This window comes from Lactuca saligna, chromosome 7, assembly GCF_052625555.1.
Source record: "Lactuca saligna cultivar CGN05327 chromosome 7, ASM5262555v1, whole genome shotgun sequence".
In the NCBI taxonomy this organism is placed as follows: Eukaryota; Viridiplantae; Streptophyta; class Magnoliopsida; order Asterales; family Asteraceae; genus Lactuca; species Lactuca saligna.
In genome coordinates, this window is record NC_136423.1 from 37,759,202 (window position 1) to 37,778,047 (window position 18,846).

The following is an 18,846-nucleotide window of genomic DNA, read 5'->3' on the forward strand; positions in this document are numbered from 1 at the left end:
ACTTTATCTAGTTTAGGCCCTTTCCATGCACTAAAACCTTGTAGGAACCTTAGTTTTAGTGTTTTAGCCTTGTGAGGCCTTGCATACACGTAAAGTTTTCGACTTTACGTGGTAACTACACCATAAGGGGTTGAATCTGTAATTTGGAGCCTTGGATTCCACTGTGCTTCAAAAAACGAATTCCAACTCGTCGAGTTGGGTGGGGTTTTCTCGTTTTCAGGATCCAAAGTGTTTTCGGGGAGCTGATTAAGAGATTTCGATTTAGAGTTTTTGGCCCTTGGACATTAATGAACTCGATGAGTTACTCAGGTGACTCAACGAGTTGACTCGAGATTTCAGTTGTATGGACTCTGAAGGATCTCGACGAGTTACTCAGGTGGCTCGACAAGTTGACTTGGGATTTCGGTTGTATAGACTCTGAAGGAACTCGCCGAGTTGTTGGATGCACTCGATGAGTTGAGGTCAACATGGACTGTTGACCTTGACTTCGACCAGGATTGACCAGTGTTGACTTTGAAGGTATTTACGGTATTTCGAGATTTTGACAAGTTAGTCACATGATGAATATTAGGCGGTTGAGTTGGAGCTGCGCGTTGGGACTTATATAATCTTATTTTGTCAGTTCAGCATTCACGAGAGGTGAGTCTCCTCACCATACCAATGGGTCGAAGGCACATGGCCGACCCATTTTATGATATGTGGTACACTAGTTGAAGTTATATTATGAGGCATGATAGTTGGTTATGTGCTATGAAGTATGCTAGTTGTATATGTGGTATTCTTGTATGGAAGACCATGGGAGAGCCCACAACACCTGGATGTAAGACCATGTGGAGAGCCTATGGCTTTCCTACTAAAGACCATGGGAGAGCCCATGACAATCGGATGTAAGACCATGTGGAGAGCCAATGACTTTCCTATTAAAGACCATGGGAGAGCCCATGGCAACCGGATGTAAGACCATGTGGAGAGCCTATGGCTTTTCTATTAAAGACCATGGGAGAGCCCATGACACTTAAGTGTAAGACCATGTGAGGAGCCCATGACATCCTGGAGTAAGACCCGGGGACGAGCCCACGAAATCCCTATATGTTGTATGCATGACTTGTGTGGTTTATGTAGTTTTTATAGCTAATATGATTATGTGATTATATAGATTGTGTGGGGTATGCTCTGGGAACTCACTAAAAATTAACTTATAGTTTTGTGGATTTGTTTCAGGTACATCTAAGCCTAAGAGCAAGAGCAAGGCTTTATGACGCAACATGCACTCTCTCTCAGGCGTTTCTATGGGATACTCTAATGTTTGGAATAATATTGTTGATGTTATGAATTTGAAAACAAATATACTTTAGATCTTATGGTTTACTGTAAATGTTTTTGACTATTTAAAAATGAAAATTTTCTTTTGAAAATTGGGTAGTTACACTAGAGGTAGAGCCCCTAGTGGGGTCCAAGGGGCAACACCCTTGGCGACAGCAGGTAGGGTCGAGGGGCATCGGCCCATAAGGTCTTCGGAAATTTGAATTAGTTACATTATGAAAAAACCGAATTCTAATGGGTGATTATGGTAAAATTGATAAATCTTATAAATTTTGGTAACCATTGATTATACCATTAATTTCGAGATTTTCCTAACTAATATAGAAGATAAACCCTCTCCGGGATATATATATATATATATATATATATATATATATATATATATATATATATATATATATATATATATGACTCCTGTATTGAGTCGTCTATAACCTTTTTTCTGCTTTCCTTCTTCTATACAAACTCAGAACCCTCTTACGATTTGACTTGTGTTTCTGTATCTAGATACAAAAGTGCTATTTTGGATTATCCTATACTGGATTTCCTATAACCCGACATAAAATGAAAATATAAGTTCGGAAAGTAAAGTTACACGATCCAAGAGAAATATGATTCTCCACCATCACTCTACTCAAATATCCTCCAACAAGCGATACTTAAGTATAGTCCGATACTCAATGAACGACGAATATTGACCAAGACCATCTATATGGAAGAATCTTGAAGTACTTTTGCACACTCAAAAACTACGTACCATCGGAAATTTTGCTAAAAAACATTTTTTAAAAATAGACAAAAATAAAAAGAAATATTTGTTGGTTGTTTTTAACTTTTTCTCTTAATCAAAATGGGAATCCAATTATCAAATAACATATCCAGTTAACCCGAATAAAACTTTAGGTTTTCAGATCTGGTAACAATTGCAAGACCAAATTCATATTGGATTTGGGTTTGATTACCGATCAGCCAAATCTCGAACAACCGATCCAAAATTCAAAACCAGCCGTGTGCAAATTTTGCTATTTGCTTTGAATTTTTGTCTACTCGTAGAACGCTAGAAAATACACCGGAGATATTGAAGATCGGTATAATTCATTGGATTGAATTGATGATGGTAACATGAGACCCACGCACCAGGGTGTATAATCACAGCTCGTCTCGTCTGGCCCCTCACCTCCACTTTCGATCTGACAATGCAAGTTGATTTCTTAGGGTTTCTATCTACGAATACTGATTCCAGCAAATCCAAGTGAAACAACGGTATATGTGATTTGATTGAGATTGGAAGTGTAAAGACCTGATTGATTGATGCTGTACAAATCGTGAAAAAGAAATGGATCCAAAGCCTTCCCCCAGATCGGGAAGGTTCGCCCCTATTAATCGACATAATTCTACCCCTTCCTCCTTGTTATCGAAATCACTTTCCGATGCAAGTACCCAAAACTTATCCTCCATCCTCAACAACCCACATGTCTCCGACGGCTCCTGGGTCGGTTGGTGGTCGTCTTCAACTGCTGTACAAGTCGCTGAATTTGCTCCTCCTTCCGCCAACAAAACCCCTGGTTTAGAAATAACTAGATCCGATTTCACATCATATTTATCCTCAATCTCCGATCACCATAGCCGTTTCGAAGACATTCGGAACCATTCAAACAAGGAGAGCAGGGATGCGGATGCCATTGATCACCATGAGAGGGCAGGGGAAGCTCTTGTTGCATGTTTGCGGGAAGTTCCTTCATTGTATTTCAAGGAGGATTTTGCACTCGAAGATGGAGCAACTTTCAGGGCGGCTAGCCCGTTCTCTACTATCGCTGAGAACACCGTGTTACAAGAAAAGTTGTCTCAGTACTTGGATGTGGTCGAGCTTCATTTGGTTAAGGAGATCTCGCTGCGTTCCAATTCGTTTTTTGAAGCACAGGGTCAGTTAGAAGATTTGAATCTTAAGATTGTTGAAGGATGTAGTCGGATCCGGGAATTGAAGGAGACGATTAGGCTTTTGGATGTAGATTTAGTGGATTCAGCTCGTCAAATTCAGGAGTTAAATCATACCCGGAGCGATATGTTGGCACTGCAGGAGAAGCTTAGGCTTATATTATACGTTAACCAATCTCTTGCTGCTCTTAAGTTGGTAACCCTTCTGTTTTGTTTTTCTGGTGTTTCTGTGTCTGTGTGTGCTTATTTGGAAATCCTTGATTGAACCACATTGTTATCAATTGACATTTAACAACAATTCAGATGCAAACAATAACAACTTTACTGTAGCATTCTACTTTCATTTCTTCCTACTTCCATTTTTCAATTTATAATGCCCTAATCAGAAACAATGTTGAAAGTAAAGTACAACACTGTAAGGAAGAAATGGAAGTGGGATACATTGCCAGTCTTGCTTTTAGCTTTTTATTGTTCTGATATTCCTCCTAGTGTCTTTTTCTGTTACAAAGGTCTTTTAGTGACAACTAATTATCCGAAGAGGTTTTATCTAGGTCAGTAATAATCAACATAACAGAGATCTGGATCGTTGGAAACTCAAAAACAAGTGGATCAATTGTGATACATGGTTAAATTAAGGGTTTAATGCAAGAACTAGCCATGTAGTTTCATTAGTTTGTTTAGTGTAGCATCATACTTTTATTTCTTCTTATTACAACTTTGCAATTTGAAATGACTGTAATTCTCTTGTTATTCTGTTTTATAGCTTGTTGCATCTGCTGATTGTGCTGGAGCTTTAGACGTGACTGATGATTTGAAGCATTTTCTGGTAATTGAATACCATACTGTCTTATGCTTGATAACATCTTTCTTGTATGGTTTTATTTGCTATAATTAAGGAGTTCATCAGTTATCAACTTATCATTAGTCAGGGTGAATAGCATTGACATAATATGTTTCCTTTTATGTCTGAAAGAAGTTATACATCTTTTCATAGTAATTACACAACTAGTTGGACACTTGTGCTAGCTTCACTATAGCATTGCCATAAAGAACTACCTTAACCAGCAAGTTACAAATCTAAATTCTACTATTTGCTGCTGTACTATGTAAAATTTAGGGGTTGTTTCTTTTTTCCCATTATGTCATGTATAAGTGGCTGAATGTCTGGATGAAGTGTTGTATACATATGGTCTGTTTCTTTTCTAGACTGAATAAAGTGTCTGAATGAGACTTTTTAACGTGAGAGAGAGGAGTTGGGAGGTATTTAAAAGAAGGGAAACTAGATAAGGAGACATTGCTATTTCTTGCATTTTGCCTTGTAAGTTATAATATATATATATATATATATATATATATATATATATATATATATATATATATATATATATATATATAAAATTGTCTTCAATTACAGGATGGGGATCAATTAACTGGCCTACATTGTTTTCGTCACCTTGAGGATCATGTAGCTGCTGCAATAGATTCTGTAAATAGGTATGTATGTTTTTGCTTTTGTTTTACTTATTTGTTTATTCTTTTAGAATTCTGTGTTGTGACTTGTATTATTTAATTTTGTAGCATTCTTTCATCAGAGTTTTTGCATGCATCTATCAATGATTCTGGAGATAAGGATGTGGTTATATTAAGTAAAGCAAAAGCAAAGATGACCCCATTGGGAAATGGAGAAGATAATGAAGTATGAACAGATTATATCATCAAATGATGTGTTTACAACTACAAGACTGACCAAATGATTTAATTGTGTGCGATACAGATAAACTTGCTTGAAGAAGACACCTCAAGTTTCCATGATCGACTTTTACCTCTTATTATTGGCTTACTTAGAACTGTAAGTACCTTTAGTATACATGAAAAATCTTTTTATTTGAAATTTCTTATGTATTTTTGTAACTTTCAGGCAAAACTTCCAACTGTTTTGAGAATATATCGCGATACAGTTACATCTGACATGAAAACTGCTATAAAATCGGTTGTTGCAGAGCTGCTTCCTGTTCTTCTTGCAAGACCTTTAGACTCTGATTTTAAATCAGGGGATCGAATTGTTGATTCAGATGGTGTGCATATTCTTCACTAATCCAGCAACTTGCATAAAATAGCAACATACCTTACTCTTACTTTTATCTTTTATCCATTATATTTATTTATCCATATTATTGTTAAAGATATGCAACTACATTGGTAATTCACACTGTTAAAGATATGGAATTTGTGTAAATATTAGTTTTTGGTGTACAGGTGGAGGCTCATCACTTGCAAGTAAGTTAAGAAGCTTGTCTTCTGAAAGCTTTGTTCAACTTCTTGGCACCATTTTCAAGATTGTACAGGTAACGTGTGATTGGAGATTTTTTTCTTTTTCTTTTTCTTTTGAACTTAAAATAATAGATTTGGAGTCTTTTTAAATTAATGCATCAATAAAATGTAACTTGATTTATATTCTATTAGTGAATGCAGGCACACTTACTTCGAGCTGCTGAAGTTAAAAAAGCCATTGAATGGATAATGTCCAATGTTGATGGTCATTATGCTGCTGATTCAGTTGCTGCTGCAATTGCTCATGGTGCTTTAAATTCCGAAAATGCCCCTCTGGGTGATTCCCAGTCTGGATCCTTTCCTAGGAATTCTATCAAGGTGTCCCCGATGCAACCAAAATCAAACGATGCCACAAGTCCATCAAATTTGTCAAAAAATTTCAGGTGATCTGTTATACACATACATATATATGTATGTGGTCTATTTGTTAGAGAAATTTCTAACAGGGGCAAATTTGTCATTTAGCAGAGCTGATGTATTGAGGGAAAACACGGAAGCAGTGTTTGCAGCTTGTGATGCAGCTCATGGAAGATGGGCAAAACTTCTTGGTGTGCGTGCTCTTTTGCATCCAAGATTAAGGCTGCAAGAGTTTTTACAAATATATAATGTGTCACAAGAATTTGTTACTGCAACAGAAAAGGTAAATTTTTATAGTTTCAAGGTTGAATTACATGTTTAAAAATTTGAATCTATAATGTTTTTTTTTTATTAAATCATATATACAGATTGGTGGAAGGTTGGGATATAGCATCCGTGGAACATTACAGTCTCAAGCCAAAGCTTTTGTTGATTTCCAACATGAATCTCGGGTGATTTTATATTTTTATCAAATATGATAACAACTAACAACAATTTGTTTGATTAATATTAATATTGTTATTGTTGTTATAGATGACAAAACTGAAAGCAGTGCTTGATCAAGAAACATGGGTTGAAGTAGACGTGCCTAATGAATTCCAGGGAATTGTGGATTCCCTTTTTAGCTTGGAATCTTTAGGAGTTGGTGATTCCGATGATAAAAGCTACAACGAACAGTCTGTTGATGGAATCGTGGATACCACTGGACAGGTGGAATTTATTTATTTATTTATTAATAGAATGAAGTTGATTTATAACTTTTTATTGGATTCGAATTTGATGTGTTTCAGGTTAACCATAATGTTAAAACAAAGAATGAACATGGAAAATCTGGTGCTCATATGATCTCATTCAGAGGTGTTGGGTACCACATGGTAAACTGGTTAGTAATCATGTAAACTAATGTTTTTCAAGAATGCTTAATTTATTTATATGAATTTGGTGTAAAATATAAAAAATTGATATTATTTTGTTGTGTGTTTCTTCAGTGGATTAATCCTGTTGAAGATGCTATCAGAGTACATTGATATGAATGCTGTTTTACCAGCACTTTCATCTGAAGTTATTCATCGTGTTCTTGAAATGTTGAAATTTTTCAACACAAGGGCTTGTCAGCTTGTTCTTGGTGCTGGTGCCATGCAGGTGACTACTATTTTTATTTTTATTTTGTTAAAATATATATATATATATATATATATATATATATATATATATATATATATATATATTAAATCCTGTTTAATTGGCATTTTCCAGGTGTCTGGTTTAAAGTCAATTACATCAAAACATCTGGCATTGGCAAGTCAGGTTGTGAGTTTTGTGCATGCTATTATCCCTGGTAGGTTTTATTTATAGACTTAATAAAACGTCTGAATGAAACTAAATCGCTATTTTAATTTTTATCCTTTACATTCCACATAATAATAACTTGTTCAGTTCATCTGTGTGTGTGTGTGTGTGTGTATGTATGTATGTAAGAAATTAGGAGGCTTCTTTTCCTGAAAGTACCTGAGACACGAAAAGTAATGCTGTTATCAGAAATTGAACGGGTATCACAGGTAATAAATAAACTCTTTTACAAATTTTTTTTTCCCATTCTTGGGTATTATAAAGTGAGTGTAAATATTTTAAATTAAAAATATAAATTTTTTAGGATTATAAAGTGCATAGAGATGAGATACATACAAAACTGGTGCAAATAATGAGGGAAAGGTTGTTAGTTCATCTTCGTGGATTACCTCAAATCATTGAAACATGGAATCGATCTGATGAAACTGATGTACAACCTAGTCAGTTTGCTAAATCCCTCACCAAGGTAATAAATAATTAATTTAATAATTTATAGCAATATTTTTTTACTTCTTTATTGATAAATATGTGATTAATTTTTAGGAAGTTGGATATCTTCAACGTGTGCTTTCACGAACTTTGCATGAACCTGATGTTCAAGAAATATTCAAGTGAGTCTTTTTTTTTTTCTTTTAATCATATGATATAAAATTTGTTTTCTTTTTTGACTTAATTTAATTGATTACATGTGGTATGATTAATGTTTCTTGCAGAGAAGTGACAATCATCTTTGACATACAAATATCTGATGCTTTTTCACACGTGGATATTACCAATCAACAAATAAAGACCAGGTTCTTGCATTTTTATATATAAATTATAAATTACCTCAACTTTACATGACAAGGGCATTTATGTCATTTGCACAATTTCACTAATAAAATTTTTAATTCTTTAAAAGGATACACCATTTTAATTATATGTTTTTTTTATAGGCTTAATTGTGATATCCAGCATATCCTTGGATGCATAAGATCATTGCCATCAGCCAAGTTAAGTAGTGAGTCAGGGGCCCCACTTGCAGGTCAACTTGAGTCTTTGGTCCAAAAAATATCTGCTGAAGCTGCTGATCAATAATAGTATATTATTATTATTATGGGTAGTAGTTAAATCATTACACAGACAAACAGCAAAAGCCAATTGGAGGTAAAAAAAAAAAAAAAAAAAGACGTAAACGCCCTTGTAATTTGTATCTCTCGGATGATTTGTTTATAGGGAGAGGGTAGTAACTGTGAGATATTGGTTGGCAGGTGCTTGATGATATATGATGCAATTTTCAAAAATACAAATTTTGAGGAGACTACTTTTGGTAACGGGAATGTATAACTTAATGGGTACAGATAAGAGAGATGTAAGATTGAAGTTGATTGATATTTTTCTTTTCTTTTTTTATTTTCATTTTGTGTTTGATTTTGTTTTGTTACTTTTGGTGGTTATATATATATTCTTGGCAGATGGTAGTGATTTTGTATTGGCTGAAATTCGTGTATCCAAACCGTACAATACAATACAATGATTTAACCCATCTATAAAAATGATGATAAATAACAAATGTTATAAATCATTGTTGGAAAGAAAGGATGAGAATACATTGGTGGGTGAAAATGAGGGGAAGCATGTGAACGGGTTGGGTGAGAGTAGACATGGTAAATGTGTTGTATAAATTAAAATGAAACTAGAAAGCTTAAACGATAAAAACGCCAAAAAGAACACCAAGTTATATATATATATCTTGTTGTATTTGAACTTGTCTTTGCCCTTTTCACTATATCATCGGACGAGAAGTTGGTTCAATATCGGGTATTTCGTCCTAGTCGTTAAGGTTGACTTCGATATCTCACTCATATCAACATCCCATAATAATTCATATGAGTTTGAGTCGGTTGATTACGAGATTGCAAACCTCGATGCATATTATCAACCTTCCCAAAACGTTGTTGTTTTTTTTTTTTTTTTTTTTTTTTTTTTGTGTGTGTGCGTGTGTGTATTATCTTTTTTATAACACGTCCAGAAAAAAAAAAACTTGAAATTCATCCCTATTTCTTCACCAAACATGTATTCTGGTTTGTTAAATACTTGCCTAATTTTCCCTGCTTTTTTATTGGTTGTACAAGTTGTAAATATCATTACAATTGTGAGACCACTTCGTTGACCTTTCCCCTTCTCGAGTACACTTGGTCTTTAGTTAGGTTGTCAATGTTGTGTTGCATCCCTCGGAAAAAAAGCCGTAACACGGAGCCAAACAGTATATCGGTCTATGCTTTTGCCAACTCAACCTCCTCTTCCTGATCTCATTTCTTAGTTGGGGCCTTCCTTTCGGGTTTTGTTTTTTTATTTTCTTGCTTTGGTTTTGGGTTGGGTTTCATGATGGGGTTGGAATGGGGCTTGGAATGAAGTTGAGGTTTGATGCAAAAAGTTGTTGCGGCGACATTTGGTATTTGGGTATATAACGATTGAACAACACTAAACATTGAGTTTGTAGATTAGATTTGGGTGTCTAGTTGTGGATAGTTCGGGTGTGATGAAGAAGGATCACAAACAAAAATGTTTGGGGTGGAAGTGTTGGAAGAGTTAGTGTTCCGTCAGCATACGCATCAGATATCGACACCTCTACTCTGTTTGGCCTTAGACACAATGTTAACATAATAATGCATCGACCTTCTAAATATCTAGATGGAATATATCATTCCTTGTAACCACCAATTAGCAAGGTTGTAGTACTCGTTACTCGATACCTGTTCGATCGATTACCAAGTAGCGAGTACTTGGGAGTACTCAGTAGTACTCGGATTTGGTAATTCATGTAGAAATATTTTTAGGAAAATTATATATATCAAAATCATAAGTTAAAATCATAAATTAACCAAAATATATAACAAAATTAGATACATGTGAATACACAAAAACTAAAAAAACACATAATTGTCTCATTTCGTGAATAATTACTGAAAATTTAAGATATATATTTAGTAATAATAATATGTGTGAGTGTGTTAAATAATAAATCATTAAGTATATATTATACATATTAATCATCGAGTTGACTAAGTTTTACAATACTGCTCAGTTCAGTATGGCGGCGATCAGGGAGTATTCGGAATTCTGTAACTCACCTCGGTAAAAGGCCGAGTAGCGACTACTTGGAGGAGTAATCAGCCAACTCGACGAATTTTACAACACTACTGCCAATTAGTATCTCTTAATGTCAATTAAGAGGCATCTTCTTAGCCGTTCAACATTCGGGGTGTTTGGTTCGTCCATCTTTTTACTTAAAAATGATAATGGCACCTTTTCTTTTACGGTTTAACACACACATCTTCTAATACTACTATTAATTTTTCATATTTATCCACGATGAAAATTAAACCATAAACCATATGGGAACAAACAGTTTTCCTACACACGATGATACCGCCATTCCAAAGACTCTTTAGCAGTGCACCTCCTAACGATTCAACCTTGCAAGATTTCCCTTCTTACCCTTAACCTAAAATATTTTTTTCTCTTTTCTTATATGCCGGCATAATCCCTCCCACAAAGACAACCCATCGACATATTCACTGAAGCCCACACATCTTCCTCCTTCCTCGAAATCATCACCTCATGTAAGCTTCTTCTTCCTTCCCTGCCATTGATATTTTCTTGTGCGAGAGTGCATCTTCCCCGTCATTGATTTCTTCTAGTGCAAGAATGCTTTTAATTTTTCTTTTTTCATGGAATTTCGTTCAAGATGGAAACTGTCCGATTGGAGCTAATGCTAGTATCTAAGGCTTCTGATTAATACTTTAATCTTCATGACGGTGTTGAAGGGGATAAAATGGACAGCTACACGACCTAATTTTTTTGAGTATATATATATATATATATATATATATATATATATATATATATAATAACGATAAATGCTTTTTCTTTCACGCTCGTCTTGGACATTTAAAGATATTAAAATTCTCAAGACCGACATGTTTATCTTCTTTATTATATTTGTGATTTTGTCTGATTTTTGAGACGTTTGGTTTTGTTATCAATAAAAATTGGGATAATGATTTGAAAGGGTAACGAACTTTCGATTTTTGTCACATTTAGTCACTAAATTTTTTTTCGTTATCTATTTGCCATTGAACTATTGAAACTGTTCACATTTTACCCTTATGACCGGCTGTTATCGGTCATAAGGGTAAAATGTGAACAGTTTCAATAGTTTAGTGGCAAATAGATAACGAAAAAAAGTTTAGTGACTAAATGTGAACAAAATTGAAAGTTCGTTTCTCTCTAAAAAGTTCAATGACTAAATGTGAACAAACTTCCTATTGTATTATGTTTTAGCAAAATTATTTATTTTTGTTTAATTGTAGCAACATTTGTTGATGAAGAAATCTATGAAATAAAAAAACAAAATGTAACATCCGGATTTCCAGGTATCATAATTTAAGTATTTTTCTTTTGAGTTAAGAAGAGAGACTCGACGAGTTGACGCCTCAACTTGTCGAGTAAGGTCGCGACTGATGACTCGGATTAATGAATGGACTCGACAAGTCGGTGAGGCGACTCGACGAATCCGCGCTGTTGGCAGAAACCCTAAATCTTTGGTCCCGAGCCATATTTAAAGCCACTTATGGCCTTCAATTGCGACTACATTTCCCATAAGTGAGAACCCTAGCGAGCTTGAGTGTGTAGAGTGAGGGGAAGAGCTATCTTGAGCTTTTTGGTGTGATAGATCTGGACCCTTCTAGGTCCATAGAACCGAGAATATGAAGCTTTAGTAGAGTAAACCTTGGGGTTCGAAGTTATGAAGCATAACCTTAACCAGCAATGTGATGAAATAAAATGATGAGAGATAGGTGATGATAGAAATGTGATGATAATTAGGTAAATAGATGATGATGAATATGTGATGTAGGATGAAAGGAGATACCATAACCTTAACCAACAATGTGGCGATGTAGTAATCTACCAGAGTATAGATGGCGACCACGGATTATTGTAGACAACCCAGTGAAAACACCAGCAGGCCCATAACCTGTAGGTGATGAATCACGATTTCAGGCGATGTTGTAACTACGTATTCATGCGATGATACTCTAACCCCTTACTATGAATTACAAGTTCACACGATGTTGTAACTATATATTCATTGGATGTCACAAATTTCGCATGCCAAACCAATGGTCATAATTCACATAAGTGGGAATGGTTCATTTTTTTGTAAAACCAAAATCAGATTGGAAATTTTGATTTTTTATTTTGGAAAATGTCAAACCATTGGTTTTTTATTTTGGTTTTGGTTTTTTATTTTTTTAAATATCTTTTCAGGGTTTTGTTTTTGTTTTTTTTTATTTCATAGATTTCTTCATCAACAAATGTTGCTACAATTTAACAAAAATAAATAATTTGGTAAAACATAATACAAGAGGAAGTTTGTTCACATTTAGTCATTGAAATTTTTAGAGGGAAACGAACTTTCGATTTTGTTCATATTTAGTCACTAAACTTTTTTTCGTTATCTATTTGCCATTAAACTATTGAAACGGTCACATTTTACCCTTATGACCGACAACAGCCGGTCATAAGAGTAAAATGTGAACAGTTTCAATAGTTCAATGACAAATAGATAATGAAAAAAAGTTTAGTGACTTAATGTGACAAAAATCAAAACTTCGTTACCCTTTCAAGTCATTATCCCATCAAAATTTAGGATTTATCGAAAGACCCTTAACTTTCATATTTTTTCTGCTTTATTCCTTTCCAAATTTTATGAAAACAGACACCTGTTACTAATTTGTGAATTGGTTAGACAAAACTGGTTTTTTCAAAGTTACTTTTTGTTAGAAGATCAAACCGGTAACTTTTTTTACATTATCATCCGATTCGGCAACCTTACCAAACAACACTAAATCATTCAGATTCCCTATCACATTTGCCATAACACAATTTGCAATCATATACTCGTTAAACAACTTTACACATTTATAAAAACTAAAATATTAACCTAAAAAACTTATCCCAACTGGAAAAAAACATCCCCAGTTTTTTTCTGCACAATAATTACCCAGACACCTTAAATACTATCCATAAATAAAGACTTAAAAACACTACACATACTTGTACGTCTTTCCTTCAACTCAACAGTTTATTCCACAATACTTAACATCCGGGCCCGTAACCCGAGTCGTAAACGGGTCAATCCTCACCCACAACAACGAGAAGATCGACGCAAGAAGAATCGACCACACAACAACAATCGTCGGCATCCGATTCTGTTTCCCCATCAAACCCTTGAGAAAAGGGTAAAGATGTACAATCACCCAAAACGCAAAGAAAAGTTTACCAAATAGCGGGCCCCACGACTGATACCCACTGTTAATCGCGTACGAAATTCCGGCCACCACTCCGACTAAATTCACAATCAACAGAGTCGTCGGCGCAATCAGAAGCGTCGTCCATTTAAACAAGTAAAGCTCCGCAAAATCACCGTCTTCGTCCGACGCCTTTGAGGTGACGGTGAAATTGGTGTCGATTCCGGCGAGGACTTTCAAAAGACCTTGGAATACGGCGAAGAGATGAGCGGAAACACCTCCGATGACCCAAAACTGTTCGTTTCTCCACCACTCGTCAATTCCGACTCCACTCCATCTCATTTCAAGGATTCCAGTTGCGAAGATTGAGAGAAAAAGTGATATGAACCATAAACTTGCGAGATTACTAATCTGCGAAGATGAAAATGTAATTAACAGAGTACGAAATACGAGAAGTGATAACGCGATGAAGCACAAACCTGGGGGATGATGAATTTTCCGGTGAGAAGACAGACAGCTGGCAGAGTACAGTAGACGACGAGCGGAATTGAGGTGATTGGATAGATTGTTGTGTTGATGTATGCAAAACGTTCGAGCCATTTCAGGCGTCCATTATATCCATACCAAATAGGACAATGTCTGCTGAAGAGAATTTCAACTGATCCCAAAGCCCAACGAAGCACTTGGTTTAATCGATCTGATAAATTGATAGGAGCTGAACCTTTGAAAGCTGGACGAGGTGGCATACAGTATATCGATCGCCAACCACGCGCGTGCATTTTGAATCCCGTAAGAATATCTTCCGTCACCGACCCGTAAATCCATCCGATCTGTAAGAAACAGCAAAATGTACTTTCATTTATATATTTTATCTGAACTACAGTCGATGAGGATAATAGTTAATTAATTACTAACCTCAGTTCCCCAGTCTGTTTTGTCTTCATACCCACAACTGATAACATGAATAGCCTCTTTCAAAAGAGTCTCCGGTGCTGCAGATTGAGGCACACCTCCGTTCTCCATAAGTGTGGATGCAACAAAAACAGCTGATTGCCCAAATCTTTTCTCAAGTGTCATTTGTGACATCAGCAATGACTTCTCATCATCAAGCCCAGCTCCTAATGAAAAATCGTAGTGTTTACATAAATTTCAGTTTTGGTCCCTGTGTTACGTCTTTTTTGCATTTTTCGTCCCTAAAGTTTTTTCTTTTAAAGAAATAAGGATAGAAAGTAATAGAGGGTGAAAATTGTACCTTCAACGCCTTCTTCTATGTCTTCTAGGTTAAATATCGGCACAGTGGGGTCAACATGTTTGCCAGATTGCTTTTTATCTAACCCTTTTTTATTCGATTGACTTTTCTTTTTTGATCCACCAAAACAGCTTGATAAGAAACCCCCTTCTCTCTTTTTCTTGGGTTTAAGAGGAGGTTCATACCCATATAACGCTGTCCTATTGAAAACACATCCAGTTCCCACATAAACAGGACCTTGAATCCCATCTAAACCTCTCAAGTTAATCTGTCAAACAAACAAACAAAAAAAGGTTGTCGTAAGAAAATAAAACTTCAATTGAAAAAAAAAAAAAAACTTACATCAAAAAACACAGTGTTTCGGTTGGCGTAACGATCATTTCTATCAATTCCATCGAATCTTTGAGGAAACTGAACATAACAAACGTATTTTCCAAGATTTGGATCCATCATGAAACACATAGCTTCCCTCACTGCTTTACTGTTGTTGATATAATGATCACAATCAAGATTCAACAAGAAAGGCCCGTTTGTAAGCACAGCCGACACGCGAACCTACAGGTTTACAAAGTTTTTTAGGGTCATTTACGCAAAGATGCAAAACTTGAAGGGTTGAATGTGAAAAATTACGCACAAGTGCATTCATGGCACCAGCTTTTTTGTGATGTTGAAATCCCGGACGTTTTTCTCGCGAAACGTAGACTAGTCGTGGCAGCTCATTGCCTTCACTATCAAACCCACCACTCTGACCTAAGAAAACCTGGAGAAACATCAAGTGTCAGATAAGGGTATACTAGTCATTTGACATCTTTTTAAAAATAAAAAGACCAAAATGCCCTTTTTAGGTAATAGAAAATTACCTGGATCATTCCTGGATGATCTCTGGTGTTGTTTCCAGGCCATGGTGTGCCATCTTGCATTATCCAGCCCTCTTCAGGGACCTTTTGAGCCTTGGCAACAAGGGCATTTATACGGATTTTGAATTCTTCATATTCTCTCTGCAAGGAGTCGAACATATTTTGATATAATCCAATTAGGTTATCGGATAAGGGTCTAATAGTCATTTTTTATTCATTTCTTAGTAAACAACAAAGATGTAAATAATCTCACCTTCATAAGTCTACGATCTTTGACAAATGTTGGCTGAATTTTATCTTTCAAGTAATCAATTTTCTGGTTGAAATACCATTCAGGAGCTCGGGGTTCAATGCTGTATTTTTTGCAAAAAGGAACCCATTTTCTTGCAAACTCTGATGTTTCAGATAAAGCTTCAAAAGTCAACATGGCAGCTCCATCATCAGAAACATAGCAAGAAACTTTGTCAACTGGATAGTCAACTGCAAGAATAGATAGAACAGTGTTTGCTGTGACTAGAGGAGGCTCCTTTAATGGATCCACTGTACTCACAAAAATGTCAACCGCAGCTAATTGTGACGTTTCTCCTTCCCTGTCATACCTGTTATCACAACAAGGGTATTCATGTCTTTTTAGTTTTTTCACAGATGAATGAGCCTATTAAAGAGTCAGATATTTATCACCTCAGAGCTAATCTATCAAGATACGTTTCACGATTTACAGGTAGCCATTTGGGGAATTGATCCAAAATCCAAGATATTGCAAACCAGATCTCACATATAACAGAGAGTAACCACAAGGGATATGCATTTGTCACTGGATTTGTTATCCGATAATGCAAGAAGATGCAAAGAATCACCAACCGAAGTACAATAACCATTCTGTATGGATTAATCCTTGATGATGGAATTGAAACCTTCCTTGAAAGAGGCTGTCTGGCTTCATCATTCCTTCAGGAAACAAAAACAAAACATTAAAAAAAAAAAAAGTCCTTTCAAATTACCAAAAGTTAATAGTCAAATTATTGACTTACAACAATGAGTCATCAACTAGAACATCAGTAGTGGCATCAATATCTTGACCTCTTTCAGAAGCAGCATGGCTAGTTGTCAATGGAACCACATTCTTGTCTTGTTTTAACTTCCATCCCTCAACTCTTTCTTTCCATGCAACATTCCCTAATCCTGCAGTTCCAAACTCCCTCACAGGGTCCACAACCCTAATGTTAGCTGCATAAAAAATAAAAACATTTTCTTCAAAATGAGAAAAATGTATCTTGAAGATAGATTAATTAATGTGGTAGTATTATTGAAGCATAAAACATACGTGATTGATTAACATCACCATGGTAAGGGAGGGAGTGTGTTCTTCTACCCCCTGGTGAAGGAGAGGCCATTGAAAGACGTTCAGGAGATGCTGCAGAGAACTCACCAGAAACCTAACAAAAAACATGATTACATATTAGGGTTAAAAATGAAAAGAATAGTAAAAGACAGAGATGAAAGTAGGATGCTATACTACTACTACACAAGCAAATGAAGCATCCAACCTCTTGTGCACTGGTTAGTGAAGGTATGTGGTTACGAGGAATCTCTTTATCATAAACTGGAGCATTAGTATCTTCCCCTCGTCCATATGTCATGTGCCAGCTCAGCATGCGCTGTGCTATCTTCTGCTTATCAGCTTGACTTTCTGTTAAGGGAAAGTCAGCAGTATTGTCATCAACATCAACATCAACATCCTCTTCTTTGTCTCCAAAAACAGCAGGGCTTCCTGTGTTCAACAAAATTAATGAGTTGATGTGAAGGAGGACAAATACCACATATGTTAGATGATACTGTTAAACATCATTCATCCAGGTAGCACCTAATGGGGATTAAAAAGAAAAGAAGAAATAGGGGACGCTATGAAGTAAATCAAAAGTCACAACCTTTTTGTCTCTTGTATCTGGTTTTGCATTGAGGGCAAGACTGATTGCCATCTTTGCGCTCATATTCATAGCATGGCCTGCAAACTGGGAATGCACAGACATCACAAGCAATGAACAATTCTCCTTTTTCTGTGCTGCCAACATTATCGCCACATATCTGACAAACTTGACCTCCCACAGTCTTCAAAGACTTCCCCTGCACAATCAAAGCATCAAGAATGTAAACTGAACCGAAAAGGCTAATCTTCCGCTTAACAACTGTAAAGCTTCTAGTGTAAATACAGATACTAACCCCAATTTCTCCTGATTCCATTGTGCTTAGCTCGAAATCAACCAATTGCAAACTCAACAATCTATCAGCCAGAAATGCTTCTGCTGATCATAGCTAGAAGCCGTAAACGTGAAGACCTGGTGAAAATCACAAAATCAAAATTCCTTATTCTAGCAAATTCATATGAAATTGAGTAAAGGAAGGGGTATTAGAAGGTTGAATTCCGGTGATATAGGCTTGCTATCGGATTTTGAGATTAAGAGCAAATCGGTTAATGCAAACATAGGCATGCAGATCATAATGTTCCAAACACGATTATGCCGTAATTTGGTAAATTTGATCGTAGTGCACGCCGTACAAACAAACTACTGAATTTCTTCAGAATTAAAACGACTGGATAGATAATCAGCGAAGTTACCAGATGAAACCCGAACTGAGAGCTGAGGACTAAAAGATATTGATCGAGTGGCGAAGATCGATAGAAGCCTTTTTTTCAGTATGTCTTTTGTAAAGGTAACGATTATATGAATAAAACAAAGATATATCTGGTGGGTGAATGATCCAAATCGTACAGCTGTTAGAGATATATAATTGATAGAGCAAATTGCTTACCCCAGACGAAAGCGACGCTGTGGCTACTGAATTCCACTGTCAATGCTCTCCTTTCGTCTCCACCGACACCGCTAAAAAGGTACCGTTTCTCTGATGACTGAATTACAAAAATGGACCCTGTACTATTTGATCACATGCACTTTTTGTGCATTTTAGGAAAACAAGTACATTAGTAGTTCAATCCCACTCCCATAGGCATCTCCACATCAGACACAAAATTGTAAAAATGGTCCCATGATTCTAAGTAGTTTTGGTAAACTTTTGATCATGTATTAATGGTCTAATTAAGGATTTTTTAGCATTTAAAAAGATGAGTATGCCCTTACAATTTATATTT

At 35.8% G+C, this 18,846-nt stretch overlaps 2 protein-coding genes across 3 annotated transcripts; one reads left to right on the forward strand and one right to left on the reverse strand.

Moving 5' to 3' along the window:
• The first annotated feature begins 2,159 nt into the window (after positions 1–2,159).
• VPS54 lies at positions 2,160–8,767 on the forward strand. The gene is made up of 20 exons (XM_078963112.1): positions 2,160–3,454; positions 4,022–4,084; positions 4,673–4,752; positions 4,837–4,954; positions 5,033–5,107; positions 5,177–5,333; positions 5,515–5,603; positions 5,731–5,972; positions 6,058–6,229; positions 6,315–6,398; positions 6,481–6,657; positions 6,738–6,829; positions 6,936–7,089; positions 7,204–7,285; positions 7,426–7,505; positions 7,601–7,762; positions 7,840–7,907; positions 8,010–8,090; positions 8,232–8,442; positions 8,547–8,767. The coding sequence occupies exons 1-19, from the start codon at positions 2,660–2,662 to the stop codon at positions 8,371–8,373; spliced, it is 2,913 nt and encodes a 970-aa protein (XP_078819238.1). The 5' UTR covers positions 2,160–2,659; the 3' UTR covers positions 8,374–8,442; positions 8,547–8,767.
• Positions 8,768–13,191: 4,424 nt separating this feature from the next.
• Positions 13,192–18,594, reverse strand: LOC145003829 (cellulose synthase A catalytic subunit 3 [UDP-forming]-like). 2 transcript variants are annotated; one of them, XM_078962741.1, is made up of 15 exons: positions 18,510–18,594; positions 17,919–18,034; positions 17,627–17,822; positions 17,246–17,469; positions 17,023–17,134; positions 16,730–16,925; positions 16,380–16,646; positions 15,952–16,297; positions 15,702–15,839; positions 15,476–15,601; positions 15,184–15,396; positions 14,845–15,109; positions 14,508–14,710; positions 14,072–14,422; positions 13,192–14,003 (listed from the first exon to the last, which is right to left on the reverse strand). In XM_078962741.1, the coding sequence occupies exons 2-15, from the start codon at positions 17,937–17,939 to the stop codon at positions 13,419–13,421; spliced, it is 3,243 nt and encodes a 1,080-aa protein (XP_078818867.1). In that variant the 5' UTR covers positions 17,940–18,034; positions 18,510–18,594; the 3' UTR covers positions 13,192–13,418. The 2 variants fall into 2 exon arrangements, with proteins under 2 accessions (XP_078818867.1, XP_078818866.1); XM_078962740.1 differs by lacking the exon at positions 18,510–18,594 and adding an exon at positions 18,316–18,466.
• Between the last annotated feature and the right edge of the window lie 252 nt (positions 18,595–18,846).

What these genes read in the sequence shown, in the direction of transcription:
- LOC145003829 (XM_078962741.1), bottom strand. Translation starts at nt 17,939, where the DNA reads ATGGAATCAGGAGAAATTGGG. An exon ending in TGGAATCAGGAGAAATTGGG is followed by an intron (nt 17,823 to 17,918) that starts GTTAGTATCTGT and finishes TTGATTGTGCAG; the next exon opens with GGGAAGTCTTTGAAGACTGT. An exon ending in AAGATCGTAGACTTATGAAG is followed by an intron (nt 15,840 to 15,951) that starts GTGAGATTATTT and finishes GACTCCTTGCAG; the next exon opens with AGAGAATATGAAGAATTCAA.
- VPS54 (XM_078963112.1), top strand. Translation starts at nt 2,660, where the DNA reads ATGGATCCAAAGCCTTCCCCCAGATCGGGAAGGTTCGCCCCTATTAAT. An exon ending in TTATTGGCTTACTTAGAACT is followed by an intron (nt 5,108 to 5,176) that starts GTAAGTACCTTT and finishes TGTAACTTTCAG; the next exon opens with GCAAAACTTCCAACTGTTTT. An exon ending in AAATTGAACGGGTATCACAG is followed by an intron (nt 7,506 to 7,600) that starts GTAATAAATAAA and finishes TAAATTTTTTAG; the next exon opens with GATTATAAAGTGCATAGAGA.